The sequence below is a fragment of the Protopterus annectens genome, chromosome 3.part1, assembly GCF_019279795.1.
Source record: "Protopterus annectens isolate FY-2018-M chromosome 3.part1, PAN1.0, whole genome shotgun sequence".
NCBI lineage: Eukaryota > Metazoa > Chordata > Ceratodontiformes > Protopteridae > Protopterus > Protopterus annectens.
The window spans coordinates 1,412,644,259-1,412,670,014 of record NC_056732.1 but is presented as its reverse complement, the minus strand read 5'-3'; the positions used below and the strand labels follow the sequence as shown (position 1 = coordinate 1,412,670,014).

Sequence of the window (25,756 nt, the reverse complement as noted above, 5' to 3'; positions counted from 1 at the left end):
TCAAAAAATCCCACCAGACTGAGCAGGCACAACCTGCTCTTGATGAAGCTGAACTCTGTTGGGTCTAGAGTCTGGAGATTTTCTATGTTGTTGTTAATCAGGTCCAACATTATCCTTTCCTTTGCCTTCAATATGAAGCCTGGCAGACTTATGGTTCACTAGTTTCCTGGGTCCATTGATGGTCCCCATTTATGGTCCCCCTTTGTGCAGACAAAGCCTGTTTGGAGACTGTGGTTAAATGCAAATCAGAGTTCTGCTAGGTCATGTTTCAAGTTATTTAATAGACATACTGGGATCCCATCAGGGCCCATTGATGTTGTGTTTCCAGCTTTAGAGAGCACAGTGAAGACCTGTTTTTCTGTAATAACAGGCAAAGGAATGGTAGAGGGTATTTCATGGGGAGAGACTGGAAGTGACAGGGGGGTGAAATCTTTGCTGAATTTATCGGCCTCTAGGGTTGCTATTTCTTCTGGCTGAATACAGTTAGTGCCATCTACATCCAACTCAGCACATTTTTGAGTGTTTCCCTTAAGATTTTGGACATAACTAAAAAATGCATTATGGTTATTCTTTGCTTGGGAAGCTATTTTAGTCTCATATTTACCATTTGAGAACTTGACTAGTTCCATGATTTGAGTTGCCTGTTGAGACTAATGAGGGATTTTTTTTCTCTGTTGTGCTCCCTCCAACCTGCTTCTAGACAGGAATGCTACCAGTCCAGAATGTCAGTATTATAAAATCCATGAAATGTTATGCATAGTTAGAAGACCAGCAACTCTGAGGTGACATTGTACACCATCAGGCATGGCAGCAGCAGTTAAAACAGCTTCCTGCAGAAACACATTTGCTAATGCTGTTGTTTCCCCTGACATTACTTAGCAATCTCCTCTGTCTGAACATGAGACGAGTTCAAATATACAGCAGGTGCAGCTCCATTGCACAGCATTTATACACCATCTTCTTTTGTCTGACATAAACGGTCTTTCTCATTTTAATAATGTTGCTCATTACCATGTCATTATAGATGCATATGCTGTGCCCTGCCATGCTAATTAGTCTGGCCATGTCATGCAGCTTATTTTTGTGAATATTGCACACCTTGTGCAGGACCGCTTACATCCTGTGACAGTGCAGCAACTGCCTGATGTACACGGACAACCCTCTACTACTACCACCTAGGAACACAATTTGTGAGATATGCAATTACATTAAGAACCTAGAGTCTATGCTCTCTCCCTCATAAGCCAGCATATCTGAAACTGAAAAGGTTGTCAACAAACATCATACCTCAAACACCACCCACACCTACACAACATACACCCACATATGCAGAGGTCCACAACAAAAACATACCCAAACAAAAAAGACCTCAGAGGCAAAAACACACGTGAACTCCACTGCCCACCACACTGCACATAGTCCACACACCTGTATCTTACAGCCACTAGGGCCTAAACATAAACCCAACATATTAGTCATAGGAGACTCCATTGTGAGACACACAGATATGCCCCTCACCAGGCTGGATAAGGAGAAAGTCACAGTTAGCTGTTTGTCAGGTACCAGAATCCACCATATCACCCATGCACTCAAGTCTCTCAACAACAGGTACTGTTATGACTCTGTCATAGTCAATGTTGACATGAATGACTTGGGATGTACCTCCCTGGACTATATGAAGAGAGACATGATCGAGCTCACTGAATATGTGTCCCAGGAAGGTATGGTCCTAGCCTTAAGCAGCATTCTACCAGCACCTATAATGATGCCTCAATACAAACAGAAAATGATTGACTTTAACAATTGGCTTAGTTTCTGGTGTCATTCCAAGGGGATCCAGTACCTGACAGCCTGGGAAGACATGACTGACAAACCACAGTGCTTTGCCAAAGATGGCCTGCATCTGTCTCCCTTGGGCTTTTGGCTCCTGGCAAAGGCTCTTGCCTCCCCCATAGTGCCTTTTTAGGCAATGCCATAAGGTCAAAACTACCAACATGAAAATTTCATCAAAACACAAATTAAAGGTCATGCTGCTAAATGCTAGGAGCCTAAACATGAAACCAGGGAATTGTTATGGCTAGGCTTGTATAGGCCCTAGGGCCAATAGCCTAGTACCAACCTATGAACCTATGAAACTAGGAGTCGAAACATGAATCATTGCAAGCATTCTTAACCCTGGAAGATGCTGACATTTGTGCAGTCACAGAAGCCTGGTTCAAAGCTGCGGAGAGCACCCCATCCATACCAGGTTACTCATCCTATCATACATTCGGATCCCAATCCATGGGCAGCAAAGCAAAAGGAGGCGGATTTGCAATATATATAAAAGACATACACACCTCCAGGCTGGTCAAACAATATGACACACAGGAGACATTGAGAAGATCCCTGTTCATATCATAGCTAGCTACAGGCCCCCAACTTTGACTCAAGATGCCTAATCCACCTATCTGGACCTCTTCAAATCTATCAAGATTTAACCCTTTACCCTAATCCTGGGCGACTTTAACTATCCAGCCATAGAATGGAAGAACTACTCATGCCATAACACAAATGCCCAGGGATTCCCTGATTTTGTCAATGCAAATGTCTTGGACCAGCTGGTCGGCACCCCCACAAGAGGTAAAAATATCTTGGACTTAGTATTAACCAACATGAGTAACCACTGCAGCATCCCTACAGTGTAATCCTCCCTGGTAAGACGTGACTACAAAGTGGTCACTTTCAAAGTCACCATCTCCTGACCCCCACCACCCAGCTGGGGTCAAACAAAAAACTTTTCCAAAGCTGATTATAACCTCCTGAGGGAAGGTATAAACAGCTTCACAGCCCCATCCCCCTCCATAGGAACTGGCACATATGTCCAAACCTACACCAAAGTACTTTACGAACATTTATATAGCTGCATGGAATCAGGAATACCCGACAGGACAAAATCATCGTCCTCAAGGAAGAGTAAACCTGTCTGGTGGACATCTGCAATAAATAAACTCTATAATAAAAGAAAAAAATTGCTGTCCAGGACCAAGAAGGAACAGGTAACAATTGGAAACAATATCTCCTTAGCCTGAACAAGCAAATAAGAGCACTACTGAAATCCTCCAAAGCAAACTTTGAGTCCAAACTGGCCATATCTACTGAAGACATCCATAAGGCCTTCTTCACATATGTCTGCAGTCTCAAAGGAAGCACTCAGATTTGCTCAAAACTGGTAGTCAAGGGCACCACATACCCAAGCGCCATAGATATAGCCAACCTGCTGGCAGGCAGGTTCAGTGGAAACTTCACCCCTCTGTCCCTCATCAATAAATCAGGACATCCCCAGCACCTGCCCCCTTCCCCTCATCTCTAGGGAGCAAGTCATCACTGCCCTCTCAAAGGCAAACAATGCAGCCTCCATTAGATCAATAACATGCCAGGCTGCATCCTACATGATCTAAGGCAGAAACTTGCAGCACCATTAGACACCCTGTTCACCCAAAGCCTGAGTACCAGCTTCATCCCAGCCAAGTGGAGGACAGCCACTGTCATTCCTTTGCACAAAGGTGGAGCGCCCACCAAGCCAGGAAATTATAGACCCATCAGCCTAATTAACCTGATCTGCAGGACATGGAGTGGATTATCATGGACCTCATTAACAGGGACATTGGCAACCTCCAGACACTTGATCCCACACAGTTTGGTTTCATCAAAGGGAGGTAATGCCATCCCTGTCAATTTGGTTAACTTCTTTGAGACAGTCACCAAGGCTATGGATGAGGGGAAGACGGTGCACACCGCCTACCTCGACCCGGCCAAAGCCTTTGATACTATTCCTCACTCGGGTATAACAGATAAACTCTCTCAACTAGGCATCAATCCATATGTTACCAGATGGGTAGCAAACTGACTGATTGACAGAACCCACCTAGTCAAAATAGGGGAAGCCAACTCAAGCAGTAGACCTGTAACAAGCGGCATACCCCACGGTTCAGTCTTGGGGCCTCTGTTATTTGAGATATACTTTTCTGAGGTGCAGGTCAAAACCAGTGGCTGGCCAAGTTTGCAGATGACTGCAAGTTGGGTGCTGTCATCAATTCCCCTAGTGATGTGGACATCCTCCAAGAGGGTCTCACCCAAACAAATCAAATAACTGGTGCCAGAAACATGGCCTCAAACTGAATGCCAACAAATGCATCATCATCCCCTTTGGGGATAGTGACATCCCCATAAATTATCACATTAATAGCAAGGTCCTAAGCATGCAATCAGTCATGAGGGACTTGGGCACACAGGTTGATACCAAACTGACTTTTGACCGCCATATTGCCTCTGTTGTACGTAAAGCTTTCTACATGGCCCACCTCATTAGTAAAGATATCTCATCCAGGGACAAGGTGGTCATAACATCCCTGTATTCTTCCCTTATAAGACCCATTATTGAGTACAATGCCCCTTTTGGCATGTACCTCATAAAGCAAATGCAGCAGCTGGAGAGACCACAGAGGTTCCTCACCAGGAGAATCCAGGGCTTTAAACATGTACCCTACACAGATAGGCTAAAGGCCCTGTCCCTCTATTCAGTCTCATACAGACTCCTCAGAGGTGACCTCTGTATGGCATAGAAAGCAATCTCAGACCCCGTCCTGATGGGACTGCTGCATATCCGCAAGTCAAGCTTCACTCGCGGAACCCACGCACGTGACCTCAACCTGGTCTGTGACATTAATAGGACTTCCTGGCAGGACAGATTTGTGTCCCAGATACTCCCCCTGCTGTGGAATTGATTTCCTCTGCACATCAAGCAGAGTACCTCATTAACCCTTTTTAAGTGCAACCTGGATAACTGGATGGGGAACAGAAAATACACCCCTGGGTTTCTACCTGTGTCCTTGCTGGACAGGGGCATCAGGTGCTGAGTTGTCAGAACATCAGCTAAATTCTTGGCTAAGCTTGTAAGGGCCTCAGGGCCAATAACCTAGTAACTTCCTATTATCCTATGATTTGGTGAAATTTATGAATCTAGCCCTTGGTATGTCTGCTGACATCTGTGGCATTGCTAAGTAACTCTGGCCTACTATTCTGAATTAGAAGAGAATGTTACTAACATTCCAGTACCAAAAATAACTGCCATTGCAGCAGAAACCCATCATTTCATTTGTAATATCTTAACTTTTCAACAGATCTAAAATAAAGTCACCTAAGTTTGACTACTCAAACATAAGCAAACCCAGCTTTGCATGGGCCACCTGCATAACATATCCTTTCAGATTTTACGCTGAGTAAAGAGTATGTACTATTGCACATAATAAGTAGTAAGATAGCATTGTACATAATAAAACAATCAATGAAGAGTCTTGACCTGCCGATGTGCTACAGTGTTTTCTGTTTTTCTAGTTACAGATGCTCTACTGCTGCCACCTTGTGGCCATTATAGGGAATGATGTGCATACATCATTCTATCTCAGTTCTATAAATTACCAAACCACCAGTCTTCACACACAAATGAGACTTACTGACCTGAGTTTCTCTCCTCATTGTGTAAAATACCAAAATGTAGACTGCTACCTATGACTCATTTTAAAGTCTAAGGTCATGTATGATGGAAATGTTTTAGTTTTATTTTACGGTATTTTAACAAACCAAGTACTGCAGGAGCTCTGCCACAAGGGCCAATAGATTAGCTACACTGTATATGCCAGTTACTTAGTCTTCCCACTGCCAGGTTTCTTCATTCAGGGAATGAAAGAAGGCCTGTTACTTTGTACCTGTCAGTTAATTGTTTTGTATTGGCTATAAACTGATTACTCTGTTATACTCTGACTTTAGGGTGGAAGCTTAAGAAATAAAATTGCTGAACTAAATGGCCGGATAACCCAACATACGCTTGATATTCTTGTTGTAACTGAAGCTTGGCTCAAACCCAGCATAAACGACTGCAATTACACCTCCCAGCTTTAATATCATCAGTAATGACCATATAAAGTGAAAATGTGGTGTTATTGCTTTAATATTTTACAATAACTACCATATTTCTCCTTTCAGCAACCCAATACCAAAACTCAGTTCAGCAGAGCTTCTTATTACTTTCCTGTAATTAAACAGTTATAAAATAATATGTATTACTGTTCTTTACATCCCTCCTGGCAACAGTACAGCTATACTGGAAGATATCCTACATTTGATATTCATAACACTACTACTACGTGATGTGAATGTCAGTTGATTGGGTATAAACTCTAACTCCCCTACATCTAGAGTGAACTTATTGGGTTTCACACAATTAATAGACCCACACATAAGAGCAAAACATCTAATTCTCTATTAGATTGGATCCCAGTATCAGATCCTAGAAATACACCATCATCAGAGGTACAATGTCTGATTGTCTCAGTAATCATCTCCCAATCTATACAACTAGAAAACAAGGGATGTGGCCTCAGTTTGGAAGAAAATGAGCTAAGAGAATAGACATGGACAGATATATCAAGATCAATGAAAGAAATAGACTACAGAAGGTTAATAAAACCCAAAAAGTCAGTTGTTTGATAAAAGAGATGAACACAGTAATTAGAACTGTTCACAGAGATCCATGCAATATAACAGAAGTAAACAGGATGTATTACTGTGCAGCTAAATTAATAACTGATAAAGTTCTACCATAAGAACACTGGGTAGTGAGGGAAAGGAAGGGGAAAAATCGAATACCATCATGGAAATATCGCATAAGGAAAATTATAACGCAGTTAAGACAAGAAGTGTTACTGTTAGACTATAGAAGAGGGAATAGATCAACAAAAATATTAAGAAACATAGATGTGATAAAAGCAATGCACAATATTAGAACAGACCAGGATCTATCATGCACTATTGCAAATAGCATACTAAAAATTTCAGCACAGGCAGAACTTAGAAGATACGAAGATAAACATAAAGGAAAAGTGCAAAATAAGCAATTTATTGATGAACCAAAAACGTTTTATAGAGAACTGGGAAATAAGGTAAAAGAAATTGAAAGACTGCCAAAAAAAGAAGAAATAGATACATTTTGGAGAAGTATCTATGAAGATCCAGTTGAACATAACAAAGATGCTAAATGGATAGAAGAAGTTAAATAAAGAATAAGAGGTTCAAAGGTACAGGATATGAAATGGGATGAAGTAACAGCCAGAGAGATTGAAACAAAGTTAAGAAAAGCCTCTAATTGGAAAACCCCAGGCACAAATGCAGTACCTAACTTCTGGTTAAAAGTATTAACATCTTTGCACAAAGATTTAGCCATGAGTAAGAACTATTTATATGCGCAACCAGAACAGACACAAACCTTGCTAACAACAGAAAAAACAATGCTCCTACTTGAGTGAACTTGCAAGCTACCCTAAAAATTATAGACCAATAACCTGCCTTCCGACAACGTATAAACTATACATGGGAATTGATGCTGACAGAGTTTATAGTCATTTAGAAGAAAACTCAATTATGGCAGCAGGACAAAAGGGCAAGAGAAGAAAGTCCTATGGAACAAAGGATCATTTGTTGTTAAATAAAGTCATAGTGGAGAACTGTAAAAAGGGGAAGAATCTAAATATGGCATGGATTGACTACAAAAAAGCATTTGATAGTATTGCACATTCATGGATAAAAGGGTGCTTAAAAATGTATGATACACCCCACACTGATCGACTACATTACAGTGACCATGAAACAGTAGCAGACCACTTTACAATTAAGCCAGGATAAAGGACAAATTATTATTAGTCATAGTCGCTGTTCTGCCTTACCCTTAATCCATTAAACTGTCTACTTAACAGCTTAGGCCATGGCTATAATCTGGCTCCCAGAAAGCAACAAAGTGTAAAGACTTCTCATTTTCTCTTTGTCGATGATTTAAAACTGTATAGCTCATCAGATGAGGAACTGAAAGCACAACTGCAAATTGTCAAATGTTTTTCAGATGATATAAGAATGTCATTTGGTCTTGATAAATGTACAAAAGCAACCTTTAAAGCAGGAAAGCTGCAGCACCAGGAAAACGTCAGTTTGGGGGAAGAATGTCATAAAAGAACTTGAGCAAGAAGGCGTGTATAAATATTTGGAAATTGATGAAGGATCAACAATAAAACATGAACAAATGTGAATAAAACTTAGTAAGGAATATTTCAGAAGACTTAAATTAATCCTGAAAACCAGCACTGACATCCAGGAACAAAATCCAAGCTATAAACCAATTTGCTCTTCCTGTCTTAACTTACAGTTTTGGAGTGATTGACTGGTCCCAAAAAGTGTTGGATAGGTTAGCTAGGAAAGCAAGAAGGATGCTTCGTGCTCACCAAATTTTTTATAAAAATACGTGCATACCAAGATTATATATTCCCCATTTGGAAGGAGGGATGGGCCTCCTTGAAATTGATTATATCTATAGATCTGCAATCGTGGCACTCCACACATATCTGCTCACCTCACAAGACCCAAATGTAGTGAAAGTACTAGGACAGCTGAACTTTATTTGAGGTTAATCAGAGTCTCTTTAATTGATGGCAGGTGTGTACCCAAGAAGACTGAATGTTGTAATTAAATTCAGAAGGTGCTTCAACAAAGTATTAAGAGTGTGCACACACAACAAAGTATTAGTTTAAGGGTGTGTGCACTTATGCAACCAGCTTATTGTACGTTTTTTTATTTTTTATATTTTTTTCCCCTAACAGATTTGTTTGTTTTTCAATTGAATTGTACAGGTTATAGGTCACATTAAAGGAGGGAAAAGTTTTAAAATGATTTATTGTGGTCTCATTTTTTTATATCACAAAAACCTGGTATTTTAACAGGGGTATGTAAACTTTTTATATCCACTGTATATACTTAAATGTGAACAAATAGTTATTCATACATTTCATCTCCTTACTCTCTCTTCTTCACTCACTTCCTTACTTCTGTCAATTTCTCTCCCCTGACTTTCTCTCTTAATATACCATAAGCCTACTTTTTTCTTATTTCATATTGCAATTTCTGATTGTATTATACTAACTTACCTTTAAATTCAATATAAACTGGCTAAAATTTATCTGATAAATCATTGTCATGTAACTTGGATCTATTCGTAACCAATGTCTTCATATTATGTCTAATTTGGTATAATTGTATAAACTGTAGTTGTTTTTGTATTATTTTTAAAGACTGTAAAATTATTGTTCTTAAAATGTTTTGTAATACTGTTGGAGCAGTTCTCCCCAGGCCTCCAGTGAAAATGGGCTCCTACCTAGTCAGACTTTCCTGATGATCAAATGTCAATAAATAAATAAAACTCAAAACCCGGTGCTTGCTTGTGTTTGCCAAATGTTCTAGTATGTCTCAAAATCCATGACAAATGTTCTAGTATGTCTCAAAATCCACAGTAACATTGCTAAGCTCTGTCTTTACTGTGCCTCATATGACACAAAAACAGCTCTGTATTTTATTCACCTGCTCTGTTCCCTCTCATTGATTCTTATGCTATGTCAGAATTAGACTATGGTCTGAAGAAGCCTATTCAGGTGAAAGCGCTTGCCACGTTCTCTTTGTTGCAATAAATCAGCGTTTTTTATTATCTGCCTTGTGGACGCTTGTTTCATTGGATTACCTTTTGGTTTACATCTTCCTGCCCTGCATCGCTACTGTACCTTTTATGTTGTATATTTCATCCCAATTATGTTTGCCTTTTTTTTTTTATATGATATTGCAGGAGTCAAGCAGTTCTGAAATAAATATATGTGTGTATGTATGTGTGTGTGTGTGTGTGTGTGTGTGTGTGTGTGTGTGTGTGTGTGTGTGTGTGTGTGCTTGTATTCATATACACACACACACGCATGGGTCTACCTCAAAGTATCGAAATGCCATGTCGTCGAAGACCATATTACCGATACACCACCAAATCCTCAAAACATCAAACACCCAGAACCGTGAAACCTAACCCCAGGAAGTGAACCACTTGGTCACCATGGTGAACCTTGTCCTTCCCCACTGTTGTGCAATCTCAGAGAAGGAATATTTAGTTAGGGGGTGTGGGGGAGAAGTCCCCCACTTTGGTGGGTTTTACTTGTTACACTGGCTTTTTTCTTTTTTGTCCTAGTGGCCAAGTGGTTCACTTCCTGGGGTTAGGTTTCACGGTGTTCAATGTTTTGAGGGTTTGCCATTGTCATCTCAATAATATGGTCTTTGACAATGTGGCATTTAGATATTATGAAGTAGACCTCTATATATAAATATATATTTTATATATATATATATATATATATATATATATATATATATATATATATATATAATCATATGATTATATTTTACAACATCATCGGCTCATTCTGAAATTCAATCAAAGAAAAAAGAATTTGTGTAGAGGGCCCCCCCCCCATGTTAAATATATATATACCTATTCTGAGCTTGTAAAACAAGGTGGGGATGGGGCAAAATCCCACTCCACACTGTGTAGTGATCCCACAAACAAATGCGAGCATCCTATGATAAACCGTCAGTTTGACAAAATAATCTTCCTAATGAAACATTTGATGTAACAAATGTACAATGAAATACACCAAGCCCATATAAAGATATGCATTGTACTCATAAATGCTTCGGGTAAGGGAAGACTCATTTTAAACACATACAGTAATAGCTGTTTCTGTAATGAATCAAGAGTTTTGCTGGGCTAATTAATTGATAAATACCTATGTAGATTTATGATATGTATGTAAATGATGCATGATGTGAGTAACTGTTCTGCATAAAACATTGTTTTTGTTTTGTCCTTTAACCACTATTCCTTGTAAGAATGCCACCTGAATGTAAAGAGTTCATGACAAGTATCCTTTTTTAAAGTTTAATACTGTCTAAATACAGTTAATAAAACTGGATTATTTATTATCATTGCTGAGGAAAGTTGCTCCTTCAGAGTTCTAGTAATGTCAGAGGTAGGAAGAATGTTCTAGGCCTGTTCTAAAAATGGAGCTGACCACTTTGTATTCTTCTCCCTCTTTGCAGATGGCAATGCTGGAGATTCAGGGCAATGAAGACTGCAGGATATCCAAAGATGCTATAATGCAGGCTTGTCGGTCGTTGGAAGATTCACTAATGATGGTGAGTAGAACTGGAACCTTCCTCGACAAACCAAGAGTTTAATACAGCGCATATTGCTCTAATGCTGAGCATGAATATTACAATGGACAAGCAAGCAGATAGAGATGTAGTATATACAGAGTGCCTAATGCTTAATTTTTATAAATAGCCAGGCTACTTAATTAATAGTCTTGCATATGCTGTCATCATAACATACATGGTATGATGCTTATAAATTTTCTACTATCTTATTTCATTTTGACCACAAACTATTTAACACATAGAATTTTTGTAATTTTTTTTTAAATACTATACATTCTGTGGGGAAAAAAATTAAAAAACAAAAGAAAGTGTTTTATGCAGAAGAGTTACTTAAACACATGTCATTTACTGATTATGATACCCTACTCCTTGGGTTATCAGTTGTATGTCAAAATCCCAAACACAAGTTCAGTGAATACAGACTTTAGTACAGAGTGTTCAAACTGGCATTTAGTGAAAATTAAATTATAAAAATAGAAATATTTTACGTCGGAAGCACTCCATGTTCCCTATACAGGGAGAATGTTCACACCGCTTATTTAATTATTACCCTCACCAGAGTCCCTGCTCCTCACAAAGTGTAGATCCCCAGGATGTAGCAGTTTCTTCAAATTTATTTTAGACTGTCTGCAATACGGAAGTTGCACTTGGTACGTCCAACTTTGAGATTTCATCCCCCTCTCTCTTTGCATAATCATCTGTATAGATAAACTGGTAAAACAGCTCAGAATAATCTTTGAACCTCCTAGTGATTCTGTAGAACACTAATCAAATTGTATTTCACAAGGCAAAGGTTAATCAGTTTAATTAATTAAACAACCAAAGTAAAAAAAAAAAAGAGGAGAAACTCAAAACCACATTAATTGCCTTGAAGCTGATCACAAACAGTTAAGCTGTGAAAAGGAAGCACAGACACAATAAGAAAAGTAAATTTACAGAAGACAGACATCAACTTTTGTAAAAAAAGAGACAGGATTTTACCAAAAAGAGGATGTTGTGACTGTTGTCTCATCAGAGAACAGTCATTTGTAATTCATAGAACTTTAGAATAGGCAAGTAAAAACTGGATTTAGCAAGGACAATGCATTTGTTGGGATCATAGCACCAGTAAAGGCAATGAGATATAAGAAAGATCATATCAGAAGACACGCTGAGCTGTCAGAGCTGAGGAATCACAACACATTAAGTTATAATGAAAATCATTGAGGCTTAACTTGACATACAAAATGAAATTGTATAGTATCCATGAAAGAAGCTACTCAATGCATAACATAGCAAATCTTTTATCATTACTATCATTTGAATTTTTTTATCACAATTCCAGTATTCCTGCTTAGAAATGTATTTTGCTGGGGAACATACTCACCCTGTACCCCCATACCACAGCACCCCAAATATACTAACTCTAAGGTTGTGTGACCTTAGACCAAAGGGAAAAGTGTTTTTGTTAAAAAATCAACTTTACATTTTAATCTACAATGGTATATCTTCAGGATTAGTATAGTTAGAGTTCAAGGGAGTAGAAATTAAGCCTCTACATTGGTGGAATATAAATCAGCACAGCCGACCTGCAGAAAACGTGTCTTCTATATATTTAATTTGTCTAAATGGATATGATTGAATTTCACTGTAGACTGAAGATATGTCATTAGTTTATAACAGATATTCTGCTGTATTGCTTCTTAAAGTAGTGTTTTGACAAGGTCAATATCAAGTGATTGACTGACATAACGTGATGGTGGTTCATGAAATCAATTAAAAAGACTTATAGAAGATTTATCTGAACTGGTACTGTGGACTTGTTTTTTTTTTTTTTTTTATTTTTGTGTATCTACCAACATGCATCAATGCACATTTATTCCTTAATGTGCATGGGTTATATTTGTAATATATAGCTAGCCACCCAGCAGTGTGCACATTGATTCTAGATGATGGTTGCTGTTGATATGACAACCCAACCTCCCTGGGGTTGTGGATGTATGTTTTATATGTGTGTGTGTGTGTGTGTGTGTGTGTGTGTGTGTGTGTGTGTGTGTGTGTGTGTGTGTGTGTGTGTGTGTGTACGCATGGATCTACTTTGGAAGCTCAAACTTCAAAACTTGAACTTCATATGGTCGAGACTATAGCATCGAAGTTTTGAAAGTTCAAAACTTCGATTAAAAAAATAAAAACAAAATGTTTTTGTTTTCACATTTATGCAGGGGACAAGCCCCCTGCACCACACCCCCAGCTAATTAAATATACCAACTCTGAGATCACCCTACAGTGAAGAGAACAGTAAATATCCCATTCTGCACTGCATGATGATCTCCATTTAAACCGTTCAAACTTTCAAAACTTTGATCTTATCGTCTCGATCACATGAAGTTTGAAGTTTTGAAACTTCGAGCTTCCAAAGTAGACCCATGTGCATATATATATATATATATATATATATATATATATATATATATATGGCTCCCTACTGAAATTTCAGTTTGCTAAGTCTTCAAAGACAAAAAAAATAAAATAGAGTAGACTGAATATCAAACATTACCCTTCTTCTTGAACTGTATCTTTTGTATGAGATAATTTATTTATTTATTATTTATTTCACATTGCTTTACTGGGAAAGTCCAACTGGACACATGTCCATTTTCAGAGGAGTCCTGGGGAGATAAGCTCCAGTAAACAATAGACAACACATTGATAAGATAAATAATACAAAAAGTTCAAACAGCATACCAATACAACAGTAACAGAAAAAATGGCACTATAGCATCTAGTGAAAACAAAAACAAAAGTGATAGATACATTTGAACAAGGGAAAAGGGAAATAGGTATAGAATGAGGGAAGAAAATGAGCCATATAGTATGACAGGAACTATGACAGATGTAGATAGATAAAGAGCTAAGCATTATATAGGATGATAACAAGAACAAAGTCAGTTTTCTATAAAGTAAGAATTTAGGAGCTTTTTAAATTGTGCTAAGGAGCAGTTAGAGGAAATGGATGGGAGTTTGTTCTACAGTTTAGGAATAACATTTGAGAAGAGACATTCACCAGCTGAGTTGTTAGCTTTGGTGGTCTTTAACATAACTTTGTTACTAGAGCGTCGGGGTCTAATAGTGGTATATGGTTGTATAAAATTGTTGCGAGCAGGGAATTTATCTGGCTGGTGTAGGATATTGTGGCAAAGATAAGTTATTTATACTGAAGCAATTGAGGAAGTTCTAGCCAGCTAAGTTGTTTATGAGCAGTGTAGTGATGTGACCTATGTGAGGCATCGGTAGCAAATTTGTCAATTTTATTATAGCATGATTCAAGTTTGGCAAGGTCAGTTTTACGGAGGTTGGTGAGTAGTGGAGAGGCATATAAAAGAGTTGACAGGAGGTGGGTACTGGCAATAGTAGCTTTTGTGGCTCTAGTTAGGAACCACCTGTTTCTGTAAAGAAGATCAATTTTCTTGTGAACCTTTTTAATAGTTTGTGCAATATGAATGTCAAATTTCAGATTATTGTCAATTTCAACGTCTAACATTTTTGTGTGTTTTACTGGGGCAGTAATGGTTTTGTTTTTGGACTTTAAATTGAAAGTTAAGTAAGAAGGGGGAGCTCCTGAGGGGTAAAAGAGAAGAAGTTTTGTTTTATTGGGGTTTAGAATAAGTTGAGAGTTGGTAAGCCATGTTTCTACAGATAGAAGTGAATCTTGAGTTATGATGTGGAGGTCTTGTAGAGAGGAGGCTGCACATATAAGGGTAGAGTCATCTGCATATTGTATCACAGAGGCATGAGAAGTGAAGGTATGAAGTTGATTGGTGAAGAGGAAGAAGAGCAGAGGTCAAGGATGGAGCCTTGAGGGACCCCTAAGGCAAATGGTAGGGGAGTGGAGAGAGGTGGTGGTGCCAAAGTACAGCCTGCTGACGACCAGACAGATAGTTTTGAAACCAGGTGATAGAGGAGGTAGAAAGATTTAGAGCAGAGAGGACTTCAATAAGACAAGCCCCCTTGCTCCCTAATGTAGGGGAGCAAGTCCTTCACATATCTACAAAGCATACAAAACACACACACCCATATGGGTTCCCCTTCTCATCAATGTACCACCTTTTGGTTGACAACACAAACAACAAACAAAATCTACAGGGTTTGATTTCTTCCTCCTCCATTTGTTTACTGTGACACTCAATTTGCTTAACCAGACAGAGCTCCCATGTTGCCCCTGAAAAGGGACACCTGCATACATCAATGTTAAACAAAAATACAGAAAGTATTTTTGCAGGAACAAGCCCATTTACACCCACCATTCCCTTGCATCTCAACACCAAGATCGCACAGCAATGGAGAAATATAAATTATACTGTTCTGTTAAGCAATCTCATTGCAATGTGTTTCAAGTTTATTTAATTATATATATTTCTATGCTGTTTTTTACCAGGTAGGTGGGCTGGTCAACATACCCTTTCAGTCATGACTCATGACTCAGGCTCAGTAGAGCTTAAATAATGCTAATTTACATGAGGAACATGTGGTCATACACACCACACATACACACACACACACACACACACACACACACACACACACACACACACACACACACACACAAACATAGATATACGATGGAAGATACCGTATACAATAAATGATATGAGAATACCTAACATACATTTTACAGTTACAGTGCCTTGTCCAGGCACATAGAATCTAAATTTTCACCTTAAAACTTCCCCTTTAACTTTTCCCAGTATTCAATTGTGCAAAAAGCAACTTGTTTGTGCACTGAGGAGCACTGCTGCACACATAGCCTAGATGTAGTTTCTACCTTCACGGTGCCCAAATTAGCCTCCTGAACCACCCCTTTGTAGTTCACCTAAAAAAGACCTGACACCATGGATGAGCAACTTCCTAATTTCTCTCCAGCCAGCTTGGTAGATATGGACATCCTGAGACAATGTAGGAATTGTCTTATGTCCACTGACAACCAACTTATCCTTAGATAAACCAGTACACTATGTGAGAGATGTAATTACAGAATATCATTAGAGGCAAGACACTCACACAAAGACACTCAAAATAATCAGGTTGTTGGCATTGTAAGCATTATACCTACCATACATAGTACTGACACAACAGATAGACCAGCATATGCTGAGGTACTTTAAAGCAACCTTCCTTAACCCCAAAGACCTCCTAGACATTTGTCCTGCAAAAAGAAACCTCAACAACCCTAAAAGCACTTCAACAAAACAACACCTAACACAACACATACAGCCAGAACCTTTGCAGCCTCAACTACAAAGCCCATAAGGCAAGCCAACACACTACATAGTATATTAATCATAGGAGACTCCATTATGAGACATACAAATGTCATGCTCAACAGGCTGAATAAGGAGAAAATCATGGTCAGTTGACTATTAGAGGCCATGATCTGCCAAATCACCCATGCAGTTAAGTCATTAGACCACAAGTACCAGTATGATTCAGTCATAGTCAATGTGGGTGTAAATGACCAGAGACATACCTTCCTGGACTACATGAAGATAGACATTATGGAGCTGTCAGACATTGTATTGCAGGCTGGTATGTACCTATCACTGAGCATCAATCTACCTTCACCAAAGATGATGCCACAATACGAAAGTACAGTTGTGTAAAATCTTACCATAACAGTAGATGTCCTTGCCTTCACATTACGTGTGGGATTCCCTGCCATGGAAGCACTGACACTGGCCAACATACCAAAGCCTACTGTTGTTTTAAGATACACCAAACGTCACCCGTAGGTTTCTTGCATAGCATAAGGCATAAAGGTGACGCCCGGATGTACCATCCTCAAAACTGATTGCCCCAGTAGGAACAACAGTCTAAGGAAATCCAGGAGGTAGTTAGTACATCCAGGAAAGAAAAAGACTATGGGAAAGGAGAGAGGGAGTGATTACTGCAGCAGTGAAGGCAAGGACATCTACTGCTATGGCAAGATTTTACACAGCTGTACTATGGCCTTACATTCAGTGCTGCAGTATTCATTGCTTGTGGGAGAGTGCCAAAGATCAGGAAGAAACCTGGGAGGAGGAAGGAGCAGTAGATCCCTCTAAGAAGCCATGAAGAATGGCCCTAGCAAAACCAGCTCTAGCTCTGAAGATACCATCCAGCTTATAGTGCTTGGTAAAAGTACACACAGAAGTCCATGTAGCTGTTTCAAGAATAGAATTAGTATCTAAGCCCTTGAAACAAGCACCAAAGAAAGGCACAGTTCTAGCAGAATGAGCCTTAACAGAAGAAAGAAGGTTCTTACCATGAAAAGTATAACAAAAAGAAATAGCCTTTGAAATCCAAGAAGAAATAGTTTGCTTGGGTACATCTAAACCTAAGGACCTAGGCTGAAAAGAAACAAATAACTGATCAGATTTTCTAATAGCTTTAGTCTTATCCAAATAAAACCTGAGTTGCCTATGCACGTCCAAAGTATGCAGCACCCTCTCACTGTCAGATTGTGGACAGGGGAAAAAGTAGACAAATGAATAGACTGGTTAAGTGACAACTCATTAACCACCTTAGGCATAAAAGAAGTGCTAGTACAGAAGAACACCCTGTCCTCATGAAATATCAAAAAAGGAGGACAAGTCATAAGGGTTTGCAACTCAGACAGCTGTCTTGCACAAGTAAGAGCTAACAAAAGAACACTCTTCTGGAAACAATGTTGCAAGGAAGCTGAAGCAGCAGGCCCAAATGGAGCCTGAGTCAATTTCTCAAAAACAAAATTAAGATTCCAGGGAGGAAGAACAGGCTTCCTGGGAGGTCTAATATTAAGGAAGCCTTTGAGAAATTGTTTAACCTTGCATCCAGAAGCTAAAGGAGGAGATAAAGGCAGACAAGCAGAGATAGCGGATAAATGGGCCTTAGTAGAAAAATAGGCCAAACAAGCATTGAGCAACTCAGACAAGTAAGAGAGAACCAAAGAAACATCAACAGTAAGTGGGTCCAGGTTAAAAGAGAGACACCAAATAGAAAACATCTTCCATTTGTATAAGTAGGATTTCCTAGTAGTAGGTTTCCTGGACTTCTGCAGGACCTGCAGCACGTCCTCAAAAAAAAGTGTCTATGAGGAATCAAAATCCTATCATCCACAGTGATCACAGGGATGGATGAGAGATCCCTTGTCTTGTGTGAGTAGAATCACTCTTTGAAGTAACTTGTGATGATTGCCCTTGGCTAGATGCAGATGCAGAGAAAACTAGTGCTGTCATGACCAAAAGGGAGTCATCAACAAGATTTTGGGAGCATCCTGTTGAAACAAGACTTTTGGAATGAGAGGAAGGGAATGCATAAAGAAGCATCCCCTTCCAAGAAAATGAGAAGGCATCCACCTTCCACACCAGAGGGCCTGGGACTATGGCATAAAACAGAGGAAGTTGTCTGTTCAGAGGGAGGCAACTAGATCTACTTGAGGAGTACCCCACTGGTGGACAGTGTCCAGAAACACATCCCTGTGAAGCATCCAGTCATGGGATTGAGTTAAGTACCTGCTCAGAGTGTCTGCCACAATGTTCTAATCTGAAGGAATATAAACTGCCTGAACAGTCTCTTGATACTTGACAGCAAGATCCCATACCAGAAGTGCCAACCAGCAAAGAAGATACGATCTTGTTCCTACCTCTTTGTTCATAGGTTCACAGGTTCATAGGTGTTTACCAGGCTAACAACTACAAAGGCCTTTTTAAGCCTACCCATGCATTCCAAATCTCTGACAAGTTCTGATACCCTTGATACGTGTAAGCATGGGCCTGGGAGATTAACCATTTACAGGTTACTTGTTTGCATTAGAGACATAGGTGCCAAACCAGGGAGGAATTTCTGGTTTCCCATCCAATTATCAAAGTTGCACTTGAATTGGGTTAGGGAGGAACTCTGCTTCACATGGATGGGAAGCCTGTTCCATAGATTGGGATACATACCTATCTCTCCAGCAGGTCCTATTTATATCACAGGCAAGGTTTAAGTCTGTAAAACAGGTAACTCTGGTACTGTTTGTTTTGTGGATATGCAGGAGGTCCATCAGAGTGGGGTATGTAAGCCAGGCATTGATCTCCCCTCAAAAGCCTCTATGAGACAGAATACAGGGATAGGACCTTGAGACAGTCTGCATAGGACATATTACTTACTCCCTGTATTATTTTAGTGAGGAAACTCTGTGGACATTCCAGTTGTTGGATATGCCTGGTTAGGTACATACCAAAGGAGACATTGTACTCAATGATAGGTCTGATGAATGCCAAATACAGTGGAACATTAACTTCCTTGGACTTAGATGCCATACCTTTCTTTATAAGTTGCGCAGCATAAAATGATTTTCTCACCACTGTAGACATGTGATGACCAATGGCTAAATTATTATCTATGTGTGTCCCTAAGTCCCTGACTACTGGGTCATCTCTAAGGGGTGTGTGACTATGATAGTTACCAGGAATGGATGACTTCCCAATGGATACTATTATGCATTTCTTGGCATTTAGTTTTAGTCCATGACTCTGACACCAGTTGTTTGTATGTCTCAGCCCCTCCTGGAGACATTTATGTCAGTGTAAGATTCAATAACAGCTCCTAATTTGCAATCATCTACAAATTTAGTCAGACAGAGACCACTGGCATTGGCCTTGACATCTTAGAAGTAAATGCCAAAAAGAAGTGGTCCAAGGACTGATCCCTGAGGGACTCCACTTGTGACTGGCCTCTTTGTAGAGGCGGACTCCCCAATTCTAATGTCCTGTCTGTGAGCCAGTTGGCTATCCACCAGGTGACATATGGGTTTGTACCTAATCTCTTGAGTTTGTCAACAATACCCAAGTGGGGTATTGTGTCAAATGCCTTGGCTAGGTCAAGGTAGGCAGTGTGAATGATTTTGCCCTCATCCATTGCTTTGGTGACCTTCTCAAAGAACTACACCAGGCTGAGTAGGCATGATCTGCCCTTGATGAAACCAAACTGGGTTGGGTCCAGTGTCTGGAGGTTTACTATATCTCTATTTATCATCTCCATGATAATTCTTTCCATGGCTTTACATATAAGACTAGTGAGACTTATGGGTGTGTAGTTTCCAGGGTCTGTAGATGGCTCACCTTTGTGCAGAGGGATGACTGTTGCCTTTCTCCATTCATGAGGCACAAAGCTTGATTGGAGGCTACAGTTAAATAGTAATTCCAGAGGCCCTGATATGTCATGTTTCATGCTATTTAGAAGGCATCCTGGGATATTGTCTGGGCCCATTGATGCAGTGTTCTTGGTCTTAGAGAAAGCTTTAAAGACCTGTTGCTTACTGATAGTAGGGTGAGTTATATTTGATGATGTTTCCTGAATGAAGGTTGAGGGAGAGAGAAGAGTAAATCTGGAGCTGAATTTATCGGCCAGGAGGTTTGCTATATCTTCTGGCTCAGTATAGGTGGCTCCATTTACAATGAGCTCTGAACACAATTGTGTATTGCCTTTGAGGTTGCGGACATAGCTAAATAATGCTTTGTGGTTGTCCTTGGCCTGGGAGGCCAACTTACCTCAAATTTGGCTTTGGTAGACTTTATTTGTCCTCTGAGTTATTTGTTTAGTTTGATGAGAGTGCTTTTATCCTGCTGGGTGCTGCACGTTCTAATTTTTGCCATAATTTTCTTCCTCCTGTCATACAGCTGATTGATTTTGTGATTCCACCAGGGTGGCTTGTTTTTTGAGTTAGTTCTGTACTTCTTCCTGGTAGGTACAGCTGCCTCTTGTTGATATGCCACATCACTGTGGTATTGACTGTGAATATCTTGAGAGGCCCCAGAGAGAAAAGAGGAGAAAAGGCCTGAAGAGCCAGCATAAGAGCTCTCATCTCTTTGACACTGATGTGCTCCTTCTGCTGATGAGGCAGCCACACTCCCTGTACTTTTAGGGATCCAAATGTTGCTCCCCATCCCATGTCTGATGCATCTGTGAACAGTTCCTGAGAGTGTAGAGTGGAGGTGAAAAAGGGGGATGGGATTTCCACACCATGAATTACCCCTGACAAATGAGGGACAAAACCCAAAAATCCTGAGTAATCTGAAGCCAAACAGGAAGAGAAAGAGGAATGTGGCTGAGAAGAGATGGATAGTCATACAGCACATGGTTTATCAGGAAAGGAAGACTTCTGAGTTCCTGAAGTCTGAGTGGCCTTAGCAGGAGGAACCTACTTGTCACTTTTTTACTTTTAGTGGAAGGGTGAAATTGCCTACAAGCAAAGGCTGGCTTATTGGGATAGTTTCTCTGAAATTTAGGCACAGGAGAAACAAACACATGTTTGAGTTCCTGTAAAGCCTTTCCCTTATCCTGAAGGGATTTAAACAAACCAGCAGCTGCTTCCCTAAACAAAAGTTTATTATCCAGAGGAGCATTCATCAACTTAGCTTCAATATCATCAGGTAAAGGTTGAAGCCTAAGGCAAGAATACATCCTCATCACAGACCCAAAAGCAGCAGCCCTAGAAGAGGCATCTGCTGCATCATAACTAGACTTGATAGAATGACAGATCACTTGATAGGAAGTCCCTAGCAAGGAAAGAGCAGAAGTTTTACCCTCAGAGTCTGGAAGATCAGAAATAAGCTGATGGGCCTGAGAAAGAAGAGCCAATATATACCTAGACATATGGGTCTGATAATTAATAGCCCTAAAAGATAGGCTAGCAAAAGTGTAAACCATCTTACCCAGTCTTTCCATGGTTTTCTATCCTTGTCAGAAAGCAGTAACTTGGGCAAAGGAAGCAATTGAGGTGGCTTGTCAAAAGCTACAGACACCACAGAGGGGTCAGCAGCAGGATATTTGTTTTTGTACAAAAAGTTATAATCCTCAGGCACACACCCTATCAGGCTTCTTGGGAGCAGGGAGCAGAAAATCAGCCGCTTTAGAGGCATTGGAAAAAGCATCCAACAAAGCAGCCAAAACAGGATGAATAGCAACAGGTTTCGGAGATTCCATCTGCAGCAAATCATAGTACCTCTTATGGACATCAGAGACCTGAAAACAATCCCACTTAAAAAATACCATTATCCTAGAGATGGTGTCCCCAAAGGAAATTTCTTTGAAAGGAATATTAGGACTGTTAGATTCCTCCTTTTCTAACCCATAGTCCAAAGGAGAAGGAATTTGAGAAGAATAAGACATGGATTTTTCATCAGAATTCAACTCTTCCTCAGAAGAATCCAGTTCTATAGGTCTTTTAAGGAGAGTAGAAGACCTAGGAGGAGCAGAACAGCAACCCCCAGAGGAGGCTGTAATGACATTAAAGCATTAAACAACCCCTGAGTAAAGGCCTGACACTCAGTTTGTGGATTCCTAGCAGCAGAAGAAACATGGTTAGTTTTTTTGTTTATTCTTTAAGGGAACATCCGCCCTATAAAACAAAGAAGGCTCTGACCCAAGACAGCATTCAGTAACCATAGAAGGAACTTCTTCCCTAACTAGAATCTGTGGAACCCCCTAGTTCCCTCAGAAATTATCAACTGCAGTTCCCCCTGAATGTCTGAAACAGAGGCCTGCAAAGCCTCGTCGGACATGCTGCCAGCCAGATCTTCACTGACCTCCAACCCGGTTGTGGCAGAGGAATCCAACAACAAAGCTGTTTGAGCCTCTGGGTTTTCATTGACCTCAGGAGAAACACCTGGAAGAGGTTGGACAGCAGAAGATTTCAGTCTTACCTTTTTCACCCTCTTCTTCCCTAACAGCTGACTCTTGGGGTAGGAAGTTCTTCCACTGTACCTGTAATGAGAAGCTTAAGACACTGGTTCTTAAGATACAGGGTGAGGGAAGAAAGCCTACAATGAAGGGTTTTTGGAATGAAAGTCTGATAAATAAGACAGGTTGTATGATTGTGAGAAGCTCCTAGGCAAAAAAGACACTTATTGTGGTGGTCTTTATGAGAAATCTGTCTCCTGCACTGGCATTTACCCTTCTTGGATGACATTAACCACCTGAAGCAACAGAAAGCTAATCAAAAACAAAACCCCAACAGGGTACTTATTTGCAATGGCTCAGAACCAGCAGGAAGACATAGGTGTTACTAGAGAACAAAAACTGCATTCAGCTGGTGGAAAACGATGTTAGACATGTAGACCAATAATGCAATCTGCAGATGCGTTCAGACTGGCAACAAAGAAGTTCTGAGGATGGTACATAAGGACATCACCTTTATGCCGTACACTACACAAGGAGTGTACATGTGACATTTGGTATACCTTAAAGCAACAGTAGGCTTTGGTATGCTGAACAACATCAGGGCTTCCTCAGCAGGGAATCCCACAAGTAATGAATACTGCAGCAGTGAATGTAAGGATATCAAAAGATGATTGACTTCAATAATTGTCTCGGTTTCTAGTGTCATTCCAAGGAGGTACAATATTTGTCAATATGGGAGGATATGATCAGCAAACCATGTTGCTTTGCCATGAATGGTCTGCACCTTTCCACTCTAGGCTTTCAAATATTGGCTAAAACTTTGTCCTCCCCATAGTGCCATTTTTTAGCCAATGTCAAACTGACAAACCTTCTGACATTGCAAAACCAACCCAAGAGAATATAAACATGTTACTGCTCAATGCCAGGACCCTAAACAAGAAATTCCACTCTTTCCAGGATCTCTTCACCCTGGAGAACGAGGACATAAGTGCAGTTATTTAGACATGGTTTAAATCCACATAGGGTGCCCCATTAGTGCAGAGCTACAATGTCTTCCACACATGCAAGCCAGCTACTTCACAGGCAGGGACCATAGATGGAGGTGTCTCAGTGTATATCAACAACAAAAATTCACCTCAAGACTAGTCAAGCAGGACAATGCGCTTGAACTTCTCCTTGTTCAGATTTCCATAGACAAAGTCCCATATCGCATCCTTGCCAGCTACTAGTCACCCTCTGTGACCCAAGAAATCCATAACTCATACTTGGACTTACTTGAGACCCTCACTAGTTAACCCAATGTCACATTAATGGGTGACTTCAACTAAACCAATATAAACTGGGATACTTACATGACCCCAAACTTACAAGCCCAATGATTCACTGACTTCGTAAACACAAACACCTAGACCAGAGAGTCCATACACTCACAAGGTGTGCAAATGTACCTGGTACTCACAGACATGGGAGAAAGCTGTACCCCTTCCCCCATATAGTATCCTGTATGGCAAGGTCAGACCACAAAGCTATCTCCTTCGTAATAAAAATTACTTCTGTGACCTTGGCTAACCCATAACATTTAGGAACTATTCTAAGGCAAACTTCTTACTACTAACTGAAAACTTATCAAGATTTCAAGCCCTCCCTCAAACCCTGAAAATACATCTGCCTATGTGAAATTGTTGACATTAATCCTGTACAATCATATCAATAAATGTATAGAGACAACTGTGCCTACCGTTAATAAGTCTAGAACTAACTAAAAAAAACAAACCACACTGGTGGAATCCAAACATAAACAAGTTGTACAACAAAAGAAAAAACGTCCTAGTCAAGCTCAAGACCTGCTATATCCAGCATAATAAAAAATACTCTTAACAAACTAAGTAAAGAACTAAGAGGGCAAATTAAGTCTACAAAAGTCAAATTTGAGGTAAGATAGAGTCCCAGACAAAGGACAACTACAAGGTTTTCTTTAGCTATGTCCAAAACCTCAAAGGCAGCACACAACAGTGTGCAGAGCAGATTATACCTATACAGAGCCAGAAGATGCTGGCTGATAAATTCAGCTCCAATTTTTCCCACTCCCCTCCCCCAGGCACCCACCAGAAAATACCATCAAACCACCCCCCAACTATCACTAGGGAGCAGGTCCTAGGTGCTCTGTCTATGGCCAAAAACACTACATCGATGGGACCTAATAATATCACAGGATCCATCCTAAATAGCCTATAAAATGAGCTGCAGAGTTTGTGCTGGGTCCTCTCTTTTTTAGCATGTACTTCTTAGAAGTTAAGGCCAATGTCAAGGGCCTGTGGCTAACCAAGTTTGCAGATGATTGCAAACTTGGATCATTCATGGAATCCCCCAAGGCACTAACATTCTACACTAACCGACTAACACAGACATATGACTGCAGCCAGATCCACAGCTTAAATCCCAATGCCATGAAATGCATAGTAGTACCCTTTGGGAAGTCAGACACTCTAGGAAATTACCTCATCGATAACACACTCCTAAGTAGAACCAGTAGCCAGGGATTTGGGTAAGTATGCAGATAGTAACCTGGCTTTCAACCAACATGTGCCCAAGGTAGTAAGAAAATCATTCTATGTTTAACTTATAAGCAAGGGCATAACATCTAGGTTCAAGGAAGTCATCATTCCACTGTATTCAGTCCTCATCAGGCTCTTCCTGGTGGACGTGTTATGGCACACCTAATGTTATTTAACACCTGTGAAAAGGCAGCTACAGCAGCAGTCTGCCAGTGGGACTGTATTCTACTTCTGTCAAGCAAAGGTGTGTGAAAGCACATACTTGGTACCAGTGCTGTAGGCTCTTTGTTGACAGTATGTGTGTGTTTGTGTGCCTGGAGTTCTTTGTATTCCTCTGACCTGAATATAGTTAGATCTTCTCTATGTGATTGTCCCCTCACACAAGTGTGACCCCTAGACGTAGGGCGACATCTGAACTTTAGCATTGACGAGAT

General features: G+C 40.1%; 1 protein-coding gene across 2 annotated transcripts in view; it reads left to right on the top strand.

Annotated features, from left to right (window-relative positions):
* Positions 1–25,756, top strand: part of NRBP2 (nuclear receptor binding protein 2) — a 1,106,111-nt gene that overhangs the window by 831,964 nt on the left and 248,391 nt on the right. For both annotated transcript variants that reach the window (XM_044067493.1, XM_044067492.1), the window contains exon 10: positions 10,993–11,088. In XM_044067493.1, the coding sequence (XP_043923428.1) occupies positions 10,993–11,088 (96 nt within the window). The remainder of the gene's footprint in view (positions 1–10,992; positions 11,089–25,756) is intronic.